Below are 22447 nucleotides of genomic sequence, written 5' to 3'. Positions count from 1 at the left end.
TTAATGCTTCGAATTTGAACTGACTTTTGTACTTCATATAATCTTCTTTCTTTCTTATCTTCATTCCACATTTTTTGCCATTTCTTGATTTCTTTACTTTTAATTAGGATACACCTGTTTCGCTTCTCCCATTAAACACAAAGCAAGTCTCGCAATCAGTAGCAGTCACATGGAAATTCTATCTTACAAAAACTTCCCGTCCAACTTGAAGAAACACATCGAGGTAACTTCTTATGAAATGGTTATAATCCTCCTGTGTCAGTAACTATAGCTTGGTCACTAGGCACTACTGTATTGTGAAATCTTGACCATAAATGAACTTTGTTTGGCATTGTTTCAGTTCCACACGTGGTGTATTTAGCTTAGGCCTAATGTTGACTGTATCAGGCTACCTAGACTCCTCTGTTCAAGGGGGGACAGAAGCCATAGCAATAGCAATTTAGACTAAATTTAACAAATATAGGAAAGGCATGCAAGTTCAAAACCAGGTTTACAGATGCCAATAAGCTGCATTTCCCTCCCAATTCTTTTTTTCTTTTGCATAATGACCAGTTGTGTGCAACACCTACTGACTGTAGGATTGACTGATTCACTGATTTGTGAAGTAGAGTAATCGTCACAGCTCTTTTTCTTCATGTTGGCCGCATTTTCTGTACTATTTATTTTTCTCATTTTCAGCACTGACCTTACTTGAAGGGAAAACTTAAGGCTTACAAAAACTTTGTATTTTCTGTCCTGGAGGGTTTACTAAGAAGCTGGTTCAGTTGTAAAGCAGGTTAAGTTAACCTTGTGCTATAGGTAAAGCACCTAATTTTCTTAACTAAATGATGGCTGCAGGTATATCTATTAGCAGGTTTAATTTTGCCTGCACTTGGTTGTGTACATCATTTTAAGTGTATTTGACAAGTTTACCAAAATATGAAAAAATGTCATTCAAACTGCATTTGCTTTGTTTTACTTTTTACTTGTACTTTTCATTACATTACTTGAGTACATCCATTTTTACAGTAATTTCCATACTTAAGTACAAGAAGTTTCAGATACTTTAAGACTTTAACTCAAGTAACATTTCAGTCAGTGACTTGGACTTTTACCAAAGTCATATTTTGGAGAGGTACTTGTACTTTTACTTGACTCTGAGATTTCAGTACTTTATACAACACTGCACTGTGTCAGGGTTTTGTTTGTTTTAGTTGCTATGAAAACACAAGGAGTTATGACTGGCATAAGATTATTGTCAATTAAAAATGCATGCGTAGACATCTAAATTAGTAAATGTTAGTCAACAAAGGTGCAGAAATTTAAGTTTTGTATTTGTCTTGTTTTCCAACTCATACATGCATGCAAAAATGGGATATTGAACATAGGAGGATACTCATGAACAAATTTAAATAGTTATGGACAATCCATGAAGAGCACAGAGATCCAATAACAGAACACCACTCTGGTTTAGATCAGGGTGGCCGATCCTCCCAACCACACCCCTCCAGGTCGTCTCACTGTCATTGCCCACGCGAGCGTTGAAATCTCAAAGCAGCATAAGGAAGTCCCCAGGAGGGCCACTCAACAGCACCTCTTCAACAATTGGAAAAAAGGTGGGTAATCTAACCTGCTGTTTGTCAGGTAAGTACAAGCAGCAAATGACTGAGGACAGATGGTACCACTGAGGTCCACTTTTTACAGGAATTTCAAAGATTGGGTCAGGAATTGAAGGATATCTTAAATCGTCTGGACTGACTGACCATGGGAGTATCAGGGTCAACACATCGGTGTCACTGAAAAAGCATTTTCTCTTTATGTTGGAGTAGTGTGGTTGTAAAGGTAACTCACTCAAACTGTGAGCAAGCAAACACATCCAGGTCCATTTGGTCATGAGGAACATTGACACTTTCAAAAGCAACAAAGTCTTCTGATGCCTTTACTGTCAAATCCATAGTTGTGGTTTTGATGGTAACTTTCTCATCCTTAGAGGAATCTTCCATGTCCTTTTGGTCTTCAGGGTTCAATGTCAAAAGCAAAGTAGTTTGATCTCTCGTCCTCAGAGCTCTCTACAAAAATGTCATTGCCTCTTGTGATATATCCTAACAAATTTTCAACTCCCTTCGTAACAAGAAATCCAAGGTCCCATCACAGGCAAAAATCCTCTTAACTTGGTGTTCAGTTAAAATGGTTTGTAAAGTCAGGTTGAAGTCGTCTCTCTGGAATCGATCTACCTCCAACCAAGTTGAAAAGCAAACAAAGTACCATGCTAAGAGGCAGAGTGTTGACAATGTTTTATGTTGCTTGGTTCAGTTAATGAGATCTAATGAAAACTAGCAATGTTTGTTTTTCTGCAACAGCAATATGACTAACTTTAAACACTTATAAGCAGAGGCTGAAAACAGCTTTTACTTTTATTTTTTACCTTTCAATGAAAGTAAAATGTTTGTAATATACTATAGAAGAAACAAAAAATTTAATGTGCTTTATTAAAAAACATATAAAGCACTCCATTAGTTAAACATTTAAAGCTGTGAGTCAAATTTACACTAATCACAAATGTGTCAGAAATTACAGCAAACTTCTACAATACACAAGAAAAAGAAAAGAGAAATGTTTTAAATATTTCAAATTGTCAAAAAGAAGGTTTTCTGTGAGCAAAGCAATACTAGACAAGATGTGAAGTTTTCACCTGATGAAGGTTACCATAACTCACAAACTGTGTCACAGCTCTTAGTTTGCAGCACAGATAAAATGAAACTCATCATGATCAGACTTGATGAACCAGAGATGGTCTCCTTCTTTCTCCATGTTTTGACGGTAACTTTCTCATCATTAGAGGAATTTTCCATGTCTTTTGGTCTTCAGGTTTCAATGTCAAAAGCAAAGTATTTTCATCTCTCGTCCTCAGAGCTCTCTACAAGGACATTGTTGCCTCTTGTGCTATATCCTAACAACTTTTCGACTCCCTTCGTAACAAGAAATCCAAGGTCCCATCACAGGCAAAAATCCTCTTGACTTGGTGTTCAGTTAAAATGGTTTGTAAAGTCAGTTTGAAGTGGTCTCTCTGGGATCGATCTACCTCCAACCAAGTTGAAAAGCAAACTGAGATTTCTTGTATCTCTCTGAACATTTATGACATCACTGACATCACACAGAGGTTCTCATGGATACGATGATGTCAAACAACCTGTGTCAGGGTTTTGTTTGTTTTAGTTGCTATGAAAACACAAGGAATTATGACTGGCATAAGATTATTGTCAATTAAAAATGCATGCGTAGACATCTAAATTAGTAAATGTTAGTCAACAAATGTGCAGAAATTTAAGTTTTGTATTTGTCTTGTTTTCCAACTCATACATGCATGCAAAAATGGGATATTGAACATAGGAGGATACTCATGAACAAATTTAAATAGTTATGGACAATCCATGAAGAGCACAGAGATCCAATAACAGAACACCACTCTGGTTTAGATCAGGGTGGCCGATCCTCCCAACCACACCCCTCCAGGTCTCACTGTCATTGCCCACGCGAGCGTTGAAATCTCAAAGCAGCATAAGGAAGTCCCCAGGAAGGCCACTCAACAGCACCTCTTCAACAATTGGAAAAAAGGTGGGTAATCTAACCTGCTGTTTGTCAGGTAAGTACAAGCAGCAAATGACTGAGGACAGATGGTACCACTGAGGTCCACTTTTTACAGGAATTTCAAAGATTGGGTCAGGAATTGAAGGATATCTTAAATCGTCTGGACTGACTGACCAAGGGAGTATCAGGGTCAACACATCGGTGTCACTGAAAAAGCATTTTCTCTTTATGTTGGAGTAGTGTGGTTGTAAAGGTAACTCACTCAAACTGTGAGCAAGCAAACACATCCAGGTCCATTTGGTCATGAGGAACATTGACACTTTCAAAAGCAACAAAGTCTTCTGATGCCTTTACTGTCAAATCCATAGTTGTGGTTTTGATGGTAACTTTCTCATCCTTAGAGGAATCTTCCATGTCCTTTTGGTCTTCAGGGTTCAATGTCAAAAGCAAAGTAGTTTGATCTCTCGTCCTCAGAGCTCTCTACAAAAATGTCATTGCCTCTTGTGATATATCCTAACAAATTTTCAACTCCCTTCGTAACAAGAAATCCAAGGTCCCATCACAGGCAAAAATCCTCTTAACTTGGTGTTCAGTTAAAATGGTTTGTAAAGTCAGGTTGAAGTCGTCTCTCTGGAATCGATCTACCTCCAACCAAGTTGAAAAGCAAACAAAGTACCATGCTGAGAGGCAGAGTGTTGACAATGTTTTATGTTGCTTGGTTCAGTTAATGAGATCTAATGAAAACTAGCAATGTTTGTTTTTCTGCAACAGCAATATGACTAACTTTAAACACTTATAAGCAGAGGCTGAAAACAGCTTTTACTTTTATTTTTTACCTTTCAATGAAAGTAAAATATATGTAATATACTATAGAAGAAACAAAAAATTTAATTTGCTTTATTAAAAAACATATAAAACACTCCATTAGTTAAACATTTAAAGCTGTGAGTCAAATTTACACTAATCACAAATGTGTCAGAAATTACAGCAAACTTCTACAATACACAAGAAAAAGAAAAGAGAAATGTTTTAATTATTTCAAATTGTCAAAAAGAAGGTTTTCTGTGAGCAAAGCAATACTAGACAAGAGGTGAAGTTTTCACCTGATGAAGGTTACCATAACTCACAAACTGAGACACAAACTGAGTCACAGCTCTTAGTTTGCAGCACAGATCAAATGAAACTCATCATGATCAGACTTGATGAACCAGAGATGGTCTCCTTCTTTCTCCATGTTTTGACGGTAACTTTCTCATCATTAGAGGAATCTTCCATGTCTTTTGGTCTTCAGGTTTCAATGTCAAAAGCAAAGTAGTTTGATCTCTCGTCCTCAGAGCTCTCTACAAGGACATTGTTGCCTCTTGTGATATATCCTAACAAATTTTCAACTCCCTTTGTAACAAGAAATCCAAGGTCCCATCACAGACAAAAATCCTCTTGACTTGGTGTTCAGTTAAAATGGTTTGTAAAGTCAGTTTGAAGTCGTCTCTCTGGGATCGATCTACCTCCAACCAAGTTGAAAAGCAAACTGAGAATTCTTGTATCTCTCTGAACATTTATGACATCACTGACATCACACAGAGGTTCTCATGGATACGATGATGTCAAACAACCTGTGTCAGGGTTTTGTTTGTTTTAGTTCCTATGAAAACACAAGGAGTTATGACTGGCGTGTATTTGGTAAGATTACTATCAATTAAAAATTCATGTGTACATATTAGTCAATGAATGTGCATAAATTTCAGTTTTGCATTTGTCCTGTTTTCCATCTCATACATACACGCAAAAATCAGAGATTTTATGAGAATACAAATAAATAAATGAAAGTATTTTTGACAGATTTTATAAAGAGAGTAAGTATTTTTCCAGAAGTTAGACTCATATCAGTCACCTTTAAAAACTGGCTCTGAACCATCTGCTTGATCTATTTTGAACTGAGGAGGATCCTCTTTTTTTTTTTTTTTTTTTACAATATCTTTGTAATTAAAGGTTTTCATCATTTCATATTCCAGGTATTCCCCAAAAAACATGTTGCTGATATCATGCAATTAAAATTGTTATTTCACCTTTTATACATTTTAAGAAGTAGCATGTTTTAAAATACATATAATCCCTGGCGATCTATCCAGTGTGTTTCCCTCCTCTGGCCTGTTGACAGGTGGAGATAGGCACCAGCATTAAGTTTGGCTCATTATTCAAATTAGTTTCAAAAGTTGTCGCTCTAAAGAAACCCAATAACTGGGTAATCTAGTAATATTTCTGTCAAATACAAATCCACCTTTCTGATGAACTGAATACATGAATTTTATGAGCTGAATTTTATTGGTTGTAAAATCAACAAAAATTAATCAATGAAGTATCAGTGTGTCCAATAAATATATATGAGGTTGAATCTTTTAACTGAATTACAGAAATGTTAATGTAATGTCCCTGTGGGATCTATAAAGTTTGACTAATTGAAAATTATTTTGTACTGAAATTCAGCAGTACAATAAAGACTGAAAGGAAAATGTTTTTTCAAAATTCACTGAAAATAGATTTAGTCAAATTGTAATAATGAATGAACAAAATGTGATAAAAATTCTCAGACAGCAATAATGATTTTTCTTTAACTGCCACGCAAACTCAATCTTAATAACTTTCATGTTTACATAAGCAATGCTTTGACTTCACATCCAGCTTAAAATGTATTCCTTACATTTCCATAGAATTAGTCAAGTATAAAAAAAAAATTACAAATGCAGGTTTGCAGAGAACACAACAACTTTTGGTTTCTGTCAATAAACCTTGAACAAACACAACTCTCAACCTGCTTCACAGTCATAATGTCTCCGTCTCTTGTCATCCCCCGTGTTGGTGTGTGGGCATTCGCTTTTACAAGACCGCTTGTACTTTGCTGAACTTTCAAAGTGCTGCCACCAGCAGACGAGGAACACAAGACTAGACTAGGTGTTTGCTAATTGCTGCTGCGGCTAGTCTAAAGGAGCTGTATTGGGGAAGGGTGGGGGTGGGGGTGGGGGTGGGTGCTCTGTGAACCAAATGTTTAGCTTGAAGACTATAGCTCTAAGGAGGAGCTTTATGGAAATAAGTAACCGTTTGTATGAGCAAGCAAATGGAGATTCAAGGATCAAGGAATCACAGGTCTGCTGTTTTTTTTGGGGAAACATTTTAACATGATATAAATCTCAAAAATCTAACCCACTGTTAGCTAAATTATATGGATAAATGGTGTAAATCTTATTGTCTAGATGTTTATTAGCAATAAAGTTGTTTCCTTGTACATCAAGCATTGCTTGAGTCTTCACTCCACAAGATCTTTGCCTCTCTAAACAACTTGGGAGGTGGTGAAGTCATGCCAGGAACTTTTGGATTTCAGTGGTAAACATAATCCATCTGGCCATATTAATATAACAAAGATTCATCCTTTTCCCAATTATTTCCTCTCTGTATTTCTTCTCCAGCTCTGAGACACCTTCTGTCTGCAGTCAATGCTTGAGTGACATCATTATGCAGCCATGTCCTGGACTCTGCCTGAGGCAATTCACAGTTAGTCTATAACGTCTGGATGTTTAGTCTGCAAAGGACAGAAATGGACAGTGATTGATCCGTATGACACTCTGCAGCCGGGGTTGATTCTTCGGGATTCTTCCAATGTTGTTTCTTCACCTCAGTTGTTATGCATGTTTTGGTCAAACGTCATTTTATCTTAACTGTGATGTTCATGAATAATAAACGTTAAACACTAGAGATCTTGAACATTAATCACTGGAGGTTTTGTGATGTGTGTAAGTCAGGATGTAAGCAAGACATTTGTTCAAAATGTTTGTTCACTATTAAAGTACATGTTCTTTTGTTCCACGTTTCTTTTCTTCTAAAATCAAGAACACAACATTAACTATTATAAATTCATATTTATAAAATATGGGTGTTATAAATATATTCCCCTAGATTTTTTAATCCATGTTTGTAAAATACTAGCCTGGTAAAAACCAGCCCCATGTTCTATGCTTTGCTTTGCTCAGAGGGTCTGTGCCCTTGGCTATTGAGAAACAATATCAATATCGATATAAATATAATTTCTCAACATCATTTCTGGAGGCGTGGCCCCTGTTTAAATTTTACTCAACAGCCAACATTTGTCCACGACATAATAATGTGTCAGTTCAACACTATGACGCTTAATGGAAATGGCCTGAGCTTTAAAAAACCCATCATCCACTGCAAAGAGAGAAAAGCCGAGCTGAACAGATGAATATTAATTCAATATTTGAAAGCGTGACCAACATAGACTGAGCAGCTTAATTTACTTCCTCCACTGTCATTGCTAAAACAGGCAGACCACAATTCTAAAACCTCGCAGAAAATCAGCGTCATCGTTCACAACTCAAAAATTGACTGGAGACAGACGAAGTGAATGGGAGAAATCCCAGACTGTGCTGGAAGCAAGAATTTTTTTTTGAGAGGAATTGGACAGGAAGGCAATGGCCAGGCTACCAAAATACATTGAAAAGGAACCACTAAATGTGACATGATCAATAAACCCTTCCCAGACTGGCTATTGCTGCTTGGCAGAACAAACTGTTAGTCAGCTGACTAGTGGGCGTTGGTGTTTCTTTGGCATCATTTTGGCTCCTGCTGTGGCTGCTGGATGAAGAATTGGCATTGTAAACAGAACTGACCAGCAATGTCTCTTCAAAATCCATTGCAACATGTAGCCATATCTTTGACTCAGCAGTAAACTTTGTATCTTTGTTTGTTTGTAGCAGTATTTGACTTAGAGTAGCTATTTAAAATCTTTGGTTTTGCCTCCCAGACAAAACTGAGGTTTTGAAAAGAAAGAAAACCACAAGGTACTTTGGAAACAAATATGACCACAAAACACTCTGAAACAAAGTGTTGAACAAACATTTGAACTGAAATCTGGGACTGCAGATGAAGTGCTCTGAACGTTTATTATTTGGAATTATTTAATCAAATATCTTTGTTAATGTGCAAATCAAGGGTCAAGTTATTATTTCCCCCACCCTCTGTCTTCACTCCAGTAATCATAGCCATTCTTTGGATCTAAGCTTTAAATTAAAATTCAATTCAAAATACTTTATTGATGCCAAAGAAAAATTAAATGTTGTTGTAACTTGTTTAATTAAATATGTATTAAGTGCCACTAAGTTATCAGAAATTGTACAGTTATTTCTATTGTTGAATGGTAAATACTGCATTTGTGTATTTTGTGAAAAGGTTGAATAAGTATTATATTTTAACTTCAAATAAAAAAAGCAAAACATATAGACTTTTTCAAAAATATTATTTAAATTTGGATAATTCTCAATTTAACTGAAAAAAATATATATTTTTGTTTACTTGTGATGGTGTTATTTTTTAAACTTATCCAGTTATTAACCAGTTATTTCACTATTGTGGGATGGTGCAGTCACAGGTTCTGCAGGTTACTGCTCTTTAAAAACTCAAGCAATAATAGCATCTGGTTTATTCTATTCTGTTCTTTGTAGATTCATTATCTCATCAAAATGCAAATGTTGAGTTACAAGAATTGGTGACCATAAATACTCTGAAGGTGTTTGAACTGTGTTGAACTCAGCTGTCTTGATAGTCATCTAAGTGTGTCTAGTTGAAATATTCATGTTGGTTCTTATTTGCTGAAGGACAAAGTATTTATAATCCATGTGTCTCCTAAAGAGTTTATTTTTTACTGAGATCAGTGTTGTGGTGTTGCTATATTGAAATAGTGGAAAATAAGCAGCATCAGTCGTAGTTTAGCTTCAGTTTTCTCTTTACTCTCTCCTTCTCTATTCTTCTCCACATACAGCATATTTTGTCACATTAATATTCAGAGCTCCCCCTTCTGTCCTTTTCATGCAATAACAGAACATAACAATCAGACAGCAATCTTGTTTCTGCTGAAGAAAACAAAGGCTTTATGAAGTACTAATAGTGAGTTAGTTGAATTGTCAACAGGTAAAAGATACATTCAAACATAAAACCTGGAGCAAATAATAAAATGGCAATGATAAGATGTTAAGATGCACCGGCTAAAGTAAGGTTGATCAGCTGTTCACTTCTGTCTGTCATCTTTACTTCTTTCTTCTGGTAGCAAAATATTAAATATTCAGCAATTGCCTCACTGATATGATTATATTACAGCGGTTTAAAGCATGTACCCCACACATGGTTATCCCAGGGATGAGCGGGAGACTTTTGCCCAGTGGTCACTGGGATAGAGGAAGTCACCATGGACAGGTTTCCAGTCCATCACTGCATGAGGAAGAGAGGGAATATAATAAAATGATTTCAAGTTATTTAAAAAATATATATATTTCAGCAAATTTGATCTATTTTAACTTAAGGATATGTTTTCTGCCAAATTTACTTTATTTATATATACTTCACAATGAGATTTTTTTTCATTATCAGTGAAAATCAAAATCACTTTTTCCAGAATTAAACTTGTTTCCCCTTTTTTTCTAAATTGAAACCTTAGATTAATTATAGAGTCATTAACTCAACAGAAATTGCACACTTTTATTATTGTTGTTGTTATTGTTAGTTTTGAGGAATTGTGTTGCCCATAGTAACTAAGGAGAGCCACAGTTGATTATAGGCGTGTTTTACAGCTTTTTCTACAAATATGACCACATGGTGGCAGAGCTGCGTCAATTTGTGAAACTTGTGCCATAATTCTCAGATGAGGGATAAGTCAATCCTAGGCATTGTGCATTCATTCCATCATGTACTGAAGAAGAAAAGCGAGGGCAAACAAAAAGGAAAAGATAAGCATGCAATGACAACACCTGGACAAGAAAGGAACATCTTAGTTCACACAAGTGAGAAAAATGTAAAAATACACATAAAAGGGATATTAAAAAAGTAGGAAAATAAATGCTATTTTTCCACTTCAATGGGAGTGTTATATTTTAAGCTTTTCAGTTCCCATTGAGATTCTTTTGTTAAGTAAATCTTGTTAGAAGGGAAATTCTGCATCTGCGATGAACAAGTTGAAAGAACAAGGACGAGTCTATAAACGATGGAGGGTGTCTGCAGAGAGGGATCGGAGAGAGAGAGGGAGCAGAGAGTGGATAAAACCGAACAGCAGCTCTGGCTCAGTCACAACTCCTCAGTGCCAGACAAAGGCGGCAGCCCAAAAACCACACACACACATTTAAACAAAAAAAAACGACTTCTTCCGGAACAATCTCCTGCATTCTGAGCTGAGTTTTGGATGCTCTGACTTGCCTTCACCTCTGGAGCTGATTGTGTGTCAGAATTTATTCTCCAACTTGGGACCGTTGTTGGACTTCAGCAGTGGGAAAAATCTCCATTGGATTTCCTTTCCTGTCTTGTGGCTGCACAAAATGTTTCACCCGTAGTTCAGGGAGGCATTAGCTACCTGCTGGTTTTAGGATGACTGCTACCAACACTTTGATGCTGCAGAGTTTCTTCTAATTGTGTGAATGTGTGTGTATCAGGATGACTGTTCCAATGCTCAAGATTGGTGCTGTGCTCAGCACCATGGCTATGGTAACTAACTGGATGTCCCAGACTTTGCCGTCGCTCGTTGGACTCAATGGAACCATCATCTCCCCTGATGGCACACACGAGCGGATCATCAGTGTATGTATCCCTTGTTTATCTAAATAACATATTCAATGATATTTTATGAACTAAAGTGACGAACCTAAGTCTTTTAAGAAATAATTTACTTTCTAACTTCTAACTAATGTGCAAAAGATTTCTTTTGGGTGACTTGTTTCTTTTATGCCTTTTGAAATTTCTCAGTGATGGATCAAACGCTTTCTGCTTCCTTTTCCTTCACGCAAATACTTGCATAAGTTCTCTGTGGCGGCATGCTTTGTTCTTACTAAGACAAATGTCTGCCTTTTAAATGGGGAGGAAAAACCCAAAAGGAAATCAAGTTTCATATCTGAAAGTATTTATTCTGGATGCACATCCTCTTTTATTTTTAATAAGAGAACAAATAGATTCTAACAAAAACTGAAATGCAAAACAGAATCAGAAACCCTACTCAGAAATTTAAAAAGCTTTAAAGGATGTGAATAAGCAAACTAGATAGTGCAAATGAATAAATATGTCTTCTCCATGACTCTTAAAGACCATATGGACATTATGTAGCCATTGATTCAGATAGAAAATTAAATGGCTAATAGGATTGCTCTGTCTCAGACTTGCTAGTGTGATATTTCTCCTGTGGAGGGAGAAAAGGGGAAGGAATGTGACTCACCCATGGGACAACCAGCGGATTGGTTGCCCTGGCAACACCCTGGCAGCCCCTGATGTGTAGATGCTGGTCCACTGCACACATGGGAGTCTTACTTAATGGTAGTCTTACTGTGCATATTCATCATTTTTTCTCCGTGCTCGAGCTTTTCCTCATCTGTTTACAGAATCACAAACTAAATATGTGCTACATTTAAGGTGGACATGTGGATGTACAGCTTCTTGTGTGTATTTGTCTCCAAAATAAATGTGGATGATGGGATGTCTTCAGAAGGGATGAATACACAATTGAGTGTGTTTTTGTGTTTGGAGCCTTTGACTTGGCTCTGCCTCGTCTGCTGGTGGCAGCACTTTGCAAGTTCAGCAAAGTACAAGCGGTCTTGTGAAAGCGGACGCCCACACACCAACATGACAACAGATGGAGACATTATGGCTGTGTAGCAGGTTGAGAGCTGAGTTTGTTCAAGGTTTATTGATAGAAACCAAAAGTTGTTGTGTTCTCTGCAAACCTGAATTTGTAATTTTTTATACTTGACTGCAAATAGAGAGCAGTTATACTAGTTCTATGCAAATGTAAGGAATACATTTTAAGCTGGATGTGAAATCAAAGCATTGCTTATGTAAACATGAAAGTTATTAAGATTGAGTTTGCGTGGCAGTTAAAGAAAAATCATTATTTCAGGCATGCTGTCTGAGAATTTTTATCACATTTTGTTCATTCATTATTACAATTTGACTAAATCTATTTTCAGTGAATTTTGAAAGAACATTTTCCTTTCAGTCTTTATTGTACTGCTGAATTTCAGTACATTAACATTAACATTTCTGTAATTCAGTTAAAAGATTCAACCTCATATATATTTATTGGACACACTGATACTTCATTGATTAATTTTTGTTGATTTTACAGCCAATAAAATTCAGCTCATAAAATTCATGTATTCAGTTTATCAGAAAGGTGGATTTGTACTTGACAGAAATATTACTAGATTACCCAGTTATTGGGTTTCTTTAGAGCGACAACATTTGAAACTAATTTGAATAATGAGCTAAACTTAATGCTGGTGCCTATCTCCACCTGTCAACAGGCCAGAGGAGGGAAACACACTGGACAGGTCGCCAGTCCATTGCAGGAGATAGTAATTTAAAAATGGCTACTTCTTAAAATGTATAAAAGGTAAATTAACTATTTTAATTGCAGGATATCAGCAACATGTTTTTTGAGGAATACCTGGAATATGAAATGACGAAAACTTTTAATTACAAAGATATTGTAAAAAGAAAAAAGAAAAGATCCTCCTCACCCACAGTTCAAAATAGGTCAAGCTAATGGTTTAGAGACAGTTTTTATAGGTGACTGACATAAGTCCAACGTCTGAAAAAATACTTACTCTCTTTATAAAATCCATCAGAAATACTTTTATTAATGTATTTGTTCACGAGTATTCTCATAAAATCTCAGATTTGTACATGCATGTATGAGTTGGAAAACAGGACAAATACAAAACTTAAACTTATGCACATTCATTGACCAATATTTACAAATTTAGATCTCTACGCATGCATTTTTAATTGAAAGTAACCTTACCAAATACATAACTCCTTGAGTTTCCATAGCAACTAAAACAAACAAGAAATAGATAGGTTGTTTGACATCGTCATGTTAATGAGAACCTCTATGTACTCATCAGTGATGTCATAAATGTTCACAGAGATACAAGAATTCTCAGTTTGCTTTTCAACTTGGTTGGAGGTAGATCGATTCCAGAGAGACGACTTCAAACTGACTTTACAAACCATTTTAACTGAACACCAAGTCAAGAGGATTTTTGCTATTGGTTGTGGCCTTGGATTTCTTGTTATGAAGAGAGTTGAAAAATTGTTAGGATATAGCTTAAGAGGTAATGATGTTTTAGTAGAGAGCTCTGAGGACGAGAGATCAAAATACTTTGCTTTTGACATTGAACCCTGAAGACCAAAAAGACATGGAAGATTCCTCTAAGGATGAGAAAGTTTAATCTGAAAACACAAATGCTGGGGATATAGGGACACATTTTGAAGAAATCTCTTTCTTCAGCAGAAGAAAACTTAGAAGATGAAATTCAAAATTACACAGATGATTTCAGCAGTGTGGATGCTAATCTTGAGCCAACCATGTAGTTTTGTAAATTTTCCAACTCATTCTTCAACTGTTGGATGAATGCCACAACACATAGCATTATGAACTTGAGTATTACCTGAAGGTTTGTGGCTCAATATTTGGACTTTTTACAGAGACGTCATTGTTTCCAAGGTTTTTCTTTACAGCAATCCACCATTCAGGAAGATATTTCCCCCCAGATGAAGTCTTTGAAGTTCAGAATGAAATAATTGAAACACTGAAGACGAAGGATGTAGTACATCAGGACAAGTCAGGAGTCTTTTTGTTTTATAAGTTACACTATCTGACCCAATACAGCATTAACACAGACTGTGAGCTGTACACAGATGACTATTGTGTACAATGTCGGAAGTCGTCACATATTATTCGTAACTTTGGTCCCGTCATTCCCCTACCAAAGGAACAACGAGAGGTAGTGATGGTGAGATGAAGCCTCATGAGACATTGAACCACTTGAGCCAACTGGTTTGAGAAAGGGTTCATTTCTTGAGGCTTCATGTGCACACGAAACCACCTACTGGCCAGGTGTATAATCACAGCCAGCTGTATCTTAACACGTGTGATGCATTGAATTTTTGTCTATTATGGCTCTTGGGAATGACTTCACAAAAGGTGTAGGACGAAATCATTTGTCTACATAAATTATGTATACACATGTGTGTATAATAAAATATTGTTTGAATGTATCCTCTGTGTGTAATTATTCCCAAAATAGTAGTGTCATGTGATATGGCATGTTGTGTAATAATGTTTTTCTGTGACTCTAGAAAAATGGCCTGGGCTTAATCAGGCAGAGGACAGTGAAAGTGCTTGTGGAACTAGGGAGGGGGTAGAGAATAGGCTAATGCTTGTGTAACTTGGATGATTTTATGCATTTTTATTAAGAAACAACAATTTCTCCACAGTTTTTGGTTTCAAATGATTTCTCTTTTTTGACACTACATGGATGAGGTGTTATTATTTTACCCCAACTCCTTGGAGCACAATAAACACCTCACCTTTACAGAAAATAAGAAACAGTGAAAAATACAGTTCCTCATAAGCAAACATAATGCATCTGCAAATGTTCAGTTCACCTTACCTTGTTAGGGCTTATCAAATCGAAATGTTCCCACATAGGAGAAATCCTCCTCTTTCTCGCCGGCTCCATCCTACTCCTATCCTGTCCTCGCGCTCCTAAATCTCCTATCTATCTATCTATCTATCTATCTATCTATCTATCTATCTATCTATCTATCTATCTATCTATCTATCTCCTAAACTCTCCAAACACCAAACTAACTGTCTCAAACTAAATAACCACTATCCAAACTCTGCTATCCAAACTATCAAAACTCTATCCACTCTCTCAACTGACCGCAACTCGCCTACAACAACCCACATTTTGAATGGAGCCTGTGGGGTTTCTAAAGCTGTCAAACCCCGCGCCAACATCTGAGCCACTTCCCGAAGCAGTCACGTGGTACAGCCAGGCAGCGAGGCTTCGGACGTCATCGTTTTCGGCTTCTCCCCTAAATGAAGCAAGCCTCGATACGCGCTTTACGGAAACGCCCCCTCCATTACTCGACACACGCCTCGAAGCCTCGGCACATCACGTAACATCACTAACGAGAGGTCACAACTACTCTAGTAAACTGTTAAATTTGTGGAATTGCAAAATGTTGTGACACTTGCAACTCCAACATAAAGACAAAATGCTTTTGCAATGACACCAAAGTGATGACCCTGATACCCTAGACGATTTAAGATATTCTGTGATTCCTGACCCAATCCTTGAAATTCCTGTAGAAACTGGAACTCAGTCGTACCGTCTGTCCTCAGTCATTTGCTGGCGACAAACAACTTATGACACTAGCAGCCTTTAAACATATCTGATGTATGGACAACTAGAGTTTAAGACTGAGGATGACCGGGCATCACTTTCAAATATCGACTGTGAAGCTGACATTTGCCATAATGGGTACATCTACATCTATGAAAAGACCACAGAAGGACAGGACATATTTAGTGTTGGGCTCAAAGTGACCATTGACCAACTACAAAGATAGTGCTTCAGGCACATTTTGGAGGAAGTGGGTGGAACATGGCCCACACAGAATCACCCACGTTCCCCGCCTCCATTGTTGAGGCGGCTTATCGAAGTTGTGACCACAAGGTTGTCAGTGCCTGTTTTGGGGGGCAACCCTAGAATCAGCTTGTGGGTACCAGAAGGGAGGGATACTGTCAAGCTGAAGATAGAGAACTATCAGGTCTTTTTGACTGTGGGACCCCAGAAGCAGTTAATGGGTACAGACGATTTGACAAGTTGAGAGTTTACCAGGACTCGAAGGCAAGCAATAACTACGGACACACAAAGCAGTTAAACAGATTTATTGAATGTGTGAAGTGTAACATTTAAGTAACCAGCCAGAACCCAATTCACAGTCAAGACAAGAGATCAATAGTCAAATGTTTATTTAGAAATAAATAGATGATGTCTGAGGGGTTCCACAGGGTGTGGTTGCAGTAGTAGGTGTGGAACACAAAAACAGAAGTGAGAGTCATGACTGGATGAAAAAAACAGAAAACACAAAAAGAGATTTACCAGGTAAGGGGATCCACCAGGGCCAAGTGTCCAACCTTGGGAGGGTTGCGTCAGTGGAAACTCGAAGGGCTTAGGGTCTTTAGGGGATTCACTAACTACAGACAAATATCCAGCAACCAGGTCTCAGTAATCAAAACGGACTAGGGTCAGGCAGAGGAGGGTCTCAGGCAAGGAAAATCCAATATTCAGTTTGCTAGAGGCAGGCAAGGTTTAGCAACAGGAGGTCAGAAACTCTTCTCAAAGCCAAAAGGGGCTAGGCAAAAACAGTGGTCAAAAACTGGCAGGATCTGAAAACCAGGAACTTCTTAGACATGAAACATGGCTTAAAAGCTGGGACTGGGGCAACAGATGATCTCACACTCAGTAGGTGATGAGCATCTGTTTAAATAGGGATCAGCACAGTACAGGTGAGGACAATGAGTAATCAGCCTGAGGAAGGGAGAGTAAGCAGCACAATCAAAGTAAAGCTGAAATCATGACATCAAAGTGTAATGGATTGTTTGACAATAAGGAGAGGCGTTGATCTGAGGTAGCAGGGAGGGGCCGGACCAGAGGAGGAACTGAGAAAAAGATGAGCGGTTAGACTGGGGAGTACATGTTGGAGAGAATGTCTAAGTAATATTGTAACGGCTTCAGTCTGAAGATCAAGATGAGCAGAGGTGAGTACATGGGTTCCACAGCAGTTGATGTGCTTGTTGGTGCTTCCTGTGGATGAGTCTCAGCAGGAGACTGAGGGTGGATAGGCAACAGCTTGGTGGTGCATGAGGAGGTATACAGGGGAGCAGCAAGGAAAAGGAAGGGATGGAGTAATACAAGGGTTTATGAGTGCCAGAAAGTGGTCAGTAGTGATGGGTCCGGCAACACCGATGCGTCGGCGCATGCGTCAAGCCCATAGACAAAACCCCGTGTCGGTGCACGTATCACTTTCAGCAAGTCACGTGACCGATACAGGAACTGTTTCAAAATGACACTGACCACCAAACTGTCTTTATAAGGAAGCGAATCTGTCAACAGGATGCATATGCCAAAAGAATTATTGTTCTGTTACGGTACAGCATCAACTATGGAGCAGCCTCAAGGCAAACCAAAGGTTTCAGCAATGTGGGACTATTTTGATTTTACATCAGAAAATAAGGTATTGGTTTCACTTCGTTGTTGTTTCATCTGGTTCTTTTCAGTTTCTACTTGATCTATCTCAGTGGTTCCTAAAGATTTTCTGGGCCCCCCTATGGATTACAATAGAATCTTCCCCGCCCCCACCTCCAAAAAAAAAAATCAATTGGGCACACACATTGTTCAACCAGACATAAACTTATACACATATTTTGTTTTCAAGCTCCAATGAAGTTTATTTCACACTTCAGGTTGTAACAAAACACACTACAAACCATCTTTACAGTGAAACACTTTTGTGTAACTGTTTTCTTTTTCATTCATCCATACCGCTTCCAGGACCCCCCTCCCCCCTGCAATGGCACTGCACCCCCCGCACCCCAGGGGGTGCGCCCCACACTTTGGGAACCACTGATCTATCTGAATCCAAATTCAGCTGAAATTGACTCTTAGTTTACTTTCATATTATGTTCTGCGGGTTACGTGTTTGACAGAACTGTCAGTAGACTGTGGTCAGAATGTGCATCTATGATCGGACGCACAAATGAGCCCCAGCCGGGACCGTCTTCACAACAGCTGTCTTCACCCAACTCAGGCATGTTATTCAGCATTGTTTGTTGTTATTAGATAACCTTTGGCACCATCTTGACACTGAAGTAGGCAGACTGACCAAAAGTGCCACAGCTGATGCCATCCAGGAGATGTAGATATACCTTGCAGAGGGCAATATTGCCAGATGTCAGGATCCAATGACATACTGGCAGAACCAAAAGACAATTTATCCTAACCTTTTCCGGTTGTCATTGCAATACCTCATCTGTGCCATGTGAGAGGCTGTTTTCTACAGTAGGAGAAGTTGTGTCAAAAAAGCGTAACAGCATAACTAAATTTCAAAACGTTGCAAAAACGTATTTCTTTTAATAAAAAATTGTGAAAAAACCCCCTGTCCACAAGCATCCTCATTCCAAACACGTTCACTAAATTTTCACTTTATGGTACATGTTCACATTATTTATTCACTGTATCTAAGAATATTAAATATATTTTAAATTTAACTGAAGATATAAAATAATGCAATATATAATATACAATAAAATACAATGACTTAAATCTTATTGTATAGACTAGGTTATCAAATCAGTCTGTCAACTATGTTGCCTGTAGGAATTTTTAATGTCCAGCAGGTGTCAGTATTCAGTGACACAGTATCAATACAGTTTTGCTACGGGTCGAAACGATACATGACTCCTCATCTACCCATCACTTGTGGTCAGAGCTGGTTCTATGAGGAAGGAAGAGACATGAGAGGAATCAGAAGCAAGTTGATCACTAGGAGTGCAGCACTAAGGGCTAGAGTGTACCACTGTTGGAACCTTCTGGCATCTGCCTCAGGGAAGCTTCTCCTACTTAAGGCCCTCACTGATTGGCGACGACAAGCGCCAGCTGGATCCCATCAGCCTGTCACCCTGTAGATGTAAAGAAGACACCAATCTACTCCCCTGCAGAACCCAACACGATTAGATCATTTGCATGCCTGCTATAAACTTATTGCATCACTGACTATGCTGTTTACATTATATCTTATATGGAGTTGCTTGACTCTCTGTCATATAAAACATGCTTACGTTTCGTTTTAAGATTCACCTTTTTCACTGATTGACCAAAACAAGACCTGGGAAGAAGCCCGTAGCTACTGCAGACATAACCACAAAGAGCTGGCCTCCATCTTGGATAAACAGATGCAGACCTTTGCTGAACTGGAGGCTGAGAAAGCCATCAGTCCTTTTGTATGCTCTGCCTTCACTGCACCTCTTCCCTCCATTATTGGTTCTGGATTGTTGACAGTGCTGTAGAGTTTAAACACTGGGGTCACAATGAACCAAAAGAAAACTGTGACACCAGTGGAGCCATGGAGAAAGAAGGAGACCATCTCTGGTTCATCAAGTCTGATCATGATGAGTTTCATTTTATCTGTGCTGTAAACTAAGAGCTGTGACTCAGTTTGTGAGTTACTGTAAACTTCATCAAGTGAAAACTTCACATCTTGTCTAGTATTGCTTTGCTTCTTCTATAAATATGAACTTGTTCAGTTTTCTCTACTTCTGGTTGTACAGTGTCAGAAGTTAGAGGTGGTGCAATTTTGTGCTGTTGCGCTGCAATATTGCAATATTGGTGAGCAAATTGTTTTAGCTGCTCATTGTTTATTTTCACTTTTGAGTTTATTGTGTGAAAAATGTTTCTAATATTAATCATAGTGAGTTTTATTCCATTTATCCATTATTATTTTTAACCACAATTCTTTGGTAAGCTAACTGTACGAGTCACACTTCATGTCATCGCAAATAAACGATTGTTTACTTGCAGACCACTAGGGGCACCTGTGGACCACCATTGGTCTGGGGACCACAGTTTGAGAAAGACTGGGTTGAATAATGTATGTGTTTTGGATATCTGGACAGTGTTTTGGATCCAGAGAAATACATATTGTCATAATAATGAAAATAATAATGAATTGGCAAAATATTTAAAATTTCATGTAGGGGTGATCACTGGTGTTGTATGTTTTACTTGTGCAACTTTACATAGTAAGCTGTTGATGGTTATTATTCTGAGTTCATTACAGATTCCAATGTAATCCAAATGGCTTCCCTCGAGGTTGATAATGATCCTTCATGCATGATTTAGAGCCAACTGTTGGTAAATGTTTCCATACGTGAATTGAACAGCGTAGAATCCTGCACTCTGCCATGGCCACACGCTGAAGCCCACAGACTGTTCAGAATAGGATTCAACATCACCTTGTCATCAGACACAGCTTGAATGTTGTAAGAGTAGGTCATTCATCAGCTAAAACTGAATAAGCTGACTTTTAACTCTCCCACAGTCCGAAGATGGGTCGAATTGATCTGGAGTTAGCTTTCCCGGTTGAACTCATCCCACATGCATTTTTACAAGTTTTCTCTTTTTTGTGGTTTTGGGAACTGAAGAGCTGACAGAAAACACCCATTGCTTTTCTGTTGAATAACCGTGACGTCTGCCCTGCTTTTCCTGGGCATCGCACTAAGACTGAGGGTAAAGCATGAAAATGTTTGCCAAAAAGAGTAGAAATGAAGAAACTTTGTTGCTTCACCTCCTTCTCCTCTGTAAGTCTCAGAAACACCACGTGAGCTCTGGAACGTCCTCCTCCTGTGGATCACGCACAAAGACTTTGCTATCATGTCTTTATTATTTAGTATTATTTGTTAAAAAGTAGGCCATGCAGATGTAACCACTTTTAAGATTTAAGAACAGATTATAATGTTGTAACCAAAATAGACTGGCAGTAAAAGTATTGGGCTAATAGAGAAGAACCTAGTTCTTGGAGCCACAGAATGAAGCAGCAACAATAATCCAACACAGAAACAAAGTTTGAGTAGCAACTCTTATATTGCTTGATGGTAGAAAGAAAAAAATGTCATGGCTTACAATAGTTTAATTAAAACACCCCAAAATAAAGAGAAAAAGATGTGTGCACTGTCTGTTATTGCGCAATAGCCAGCCCCGCCCTCTTCATCACAACTCCCTTGGGCTGACTACTGACCAGTTCTCCGTCTAACAGGTCCGGAAAATCTCTGAGACCTGGGTATTACCCTAAAAGTGCTCTATGAGAGATAATCTATTTAAACTGGTGGCGAAAGCGATTCGTCTAGCTCTAACTACCTCCAATCCAGAAGTTACGACCCTTTACAGTTAAGAAACAATCAGCTGAGTAGCCTTCGCAGCTGCATAATTCCAATAACCACTTCTGTTAACGGTAGCTCACTTTCTAAATTATAACTCGCTCTTGGAACCGGCTAGATTAAGTTTAGTGACTTAGATGTAAGCCCCAGGGTCATTATTTACTCTCACCAAAGGAAATTATGAAGCCACCTATTTACTGGAATCATGTACATTAGTTTTACCTCAATTAAAAGAACTGAAAAATGATTAACTGACTCAATTAATTCCAATGTCCACCAACCTCATTAGAATTTTATAATATAAATTTATTAAGCAAGCTTAAGCAGGGATATGTGACATACAAATCAATAATCAATTGCATATAATTCAAGAGCAGTATAATAAAATCCACATGTATATCTATACCATCCTGTCTCTTTCCCTAACCTATGTCACAATTTCTAAGATGGATTTTTATGGAGCAGATTCAACTCATACCCAGACGATGGTGGATCTTTTGGCAACAGGAATTTCTAGCATCCTTGGTCGAAGTCTTTGTCTGGTGTGGAAAAATCCTCCTTAGAAAGGAAACAAAGCAGAACGGGTCCAAATCCTTTTGCAAAACCCAGTTCCTTATCCCTTAGGGGTCTTTGTCCTTCCTCCAAGTCTTGTTGCCGAGTTTGAAATTGTTGGGTTGAGACGGGACCGACGGTCGAATAAAGAACCAGAGCTGAGGCGGTGGGATCCAGTCCTTTCTTAGCGGTGTGAAGTCCGAGCTTCCCCGTGGTTCTGAAGTGCGGTCCGTTGCTCAATCTGCTTCTTCATGTTGTCTCTTCTTCAGCGCCGCCGGACTAGGAACAGTTGGTTCCTCTTTTCAGCCCGTTTTTATACACTTCTCCACCATGTGTGTGTATGGGGAGTTTTTTTGGTCTACGTGACTTCCTGAACATCTGCTGTGTCTCGTGAAAAAGTCCCAACGTTTCCCAACCTGTTTTTGCTGACTGTAGTGGAAAGTCCCATCTCTCCCTTACTTGCGACATCGCCTGCCAATAGGACTACTCCCATCCTGC

At 38.2% G+C, this 22447-nt stretch overlaps 1 protein-coding gene and 1 long non-coding RNA gene across 4 annotated transcripts in view; one reads left to right on the top strand and one right to left on the bottom strand.

Annotated features, from left to right (window-relative positions):
• Positions 1 to 4236: 4236 nt before the first annotated feature.
• LOC116716217 (uncharacterized) lies at positions 4237 to 21342 on the bottom strand. The gene is made up of 3 exons (XR_004338412.1): positions 21193 to 21342; positions 6365 to 6370; positions 4237 to 4247 (listed from the first exon to the last, which is right to left on the bottom strand). It is a non-coding gene; the product is annotated as an uncharacterized LOC116716217 (long non-coding RNA).
• Positions 10657 to 22447, top strand: part of LOC116716216 (noelin-2-like) — a 37668-nt gene continuing 25877 nt past the window's right edge. Inside the window, exon 1 of one of the 3 annotated variants that reach the window (XM_032557118.1) lies at positions 10657 to 11196. In XM_032557118.1, coding sequence (XP_032413009.1) covers positions 11150 to 11196 — 47 coding nt within the window. In that variant the 5' untranslated portion in view covers positions 10657 to 11149. The remainder of the gene's footprint in view (positions 11197 to 22447) is intronic. The other 2 variants (XM_032557117.1, XM_032557119.1) reach the window with 2 other exon arrangements.

Source organism: Xiphophorus hellerii, chromosome 24 (assembly GCF_003331165.1).
Source record: "Xiphophorus hellerii strain 12219 chromosome 24, Xiphophorus_hellerii-4.1, whole genome shotgun sequence".
NCBI classification, from domain to species: domain Eukaryota; kingdom Metazoa; phylum Chordata; class Actinopteri; order Cyprinodontiformes; family Poeciliidae; genus Xiphophorus; species Xiphophorus hellerii.
The sequence above is the reverse complement of the archived record's forward strand: the minus strand, read 5'-3'. Positions and strand labels throughout refer to the sequence as shown.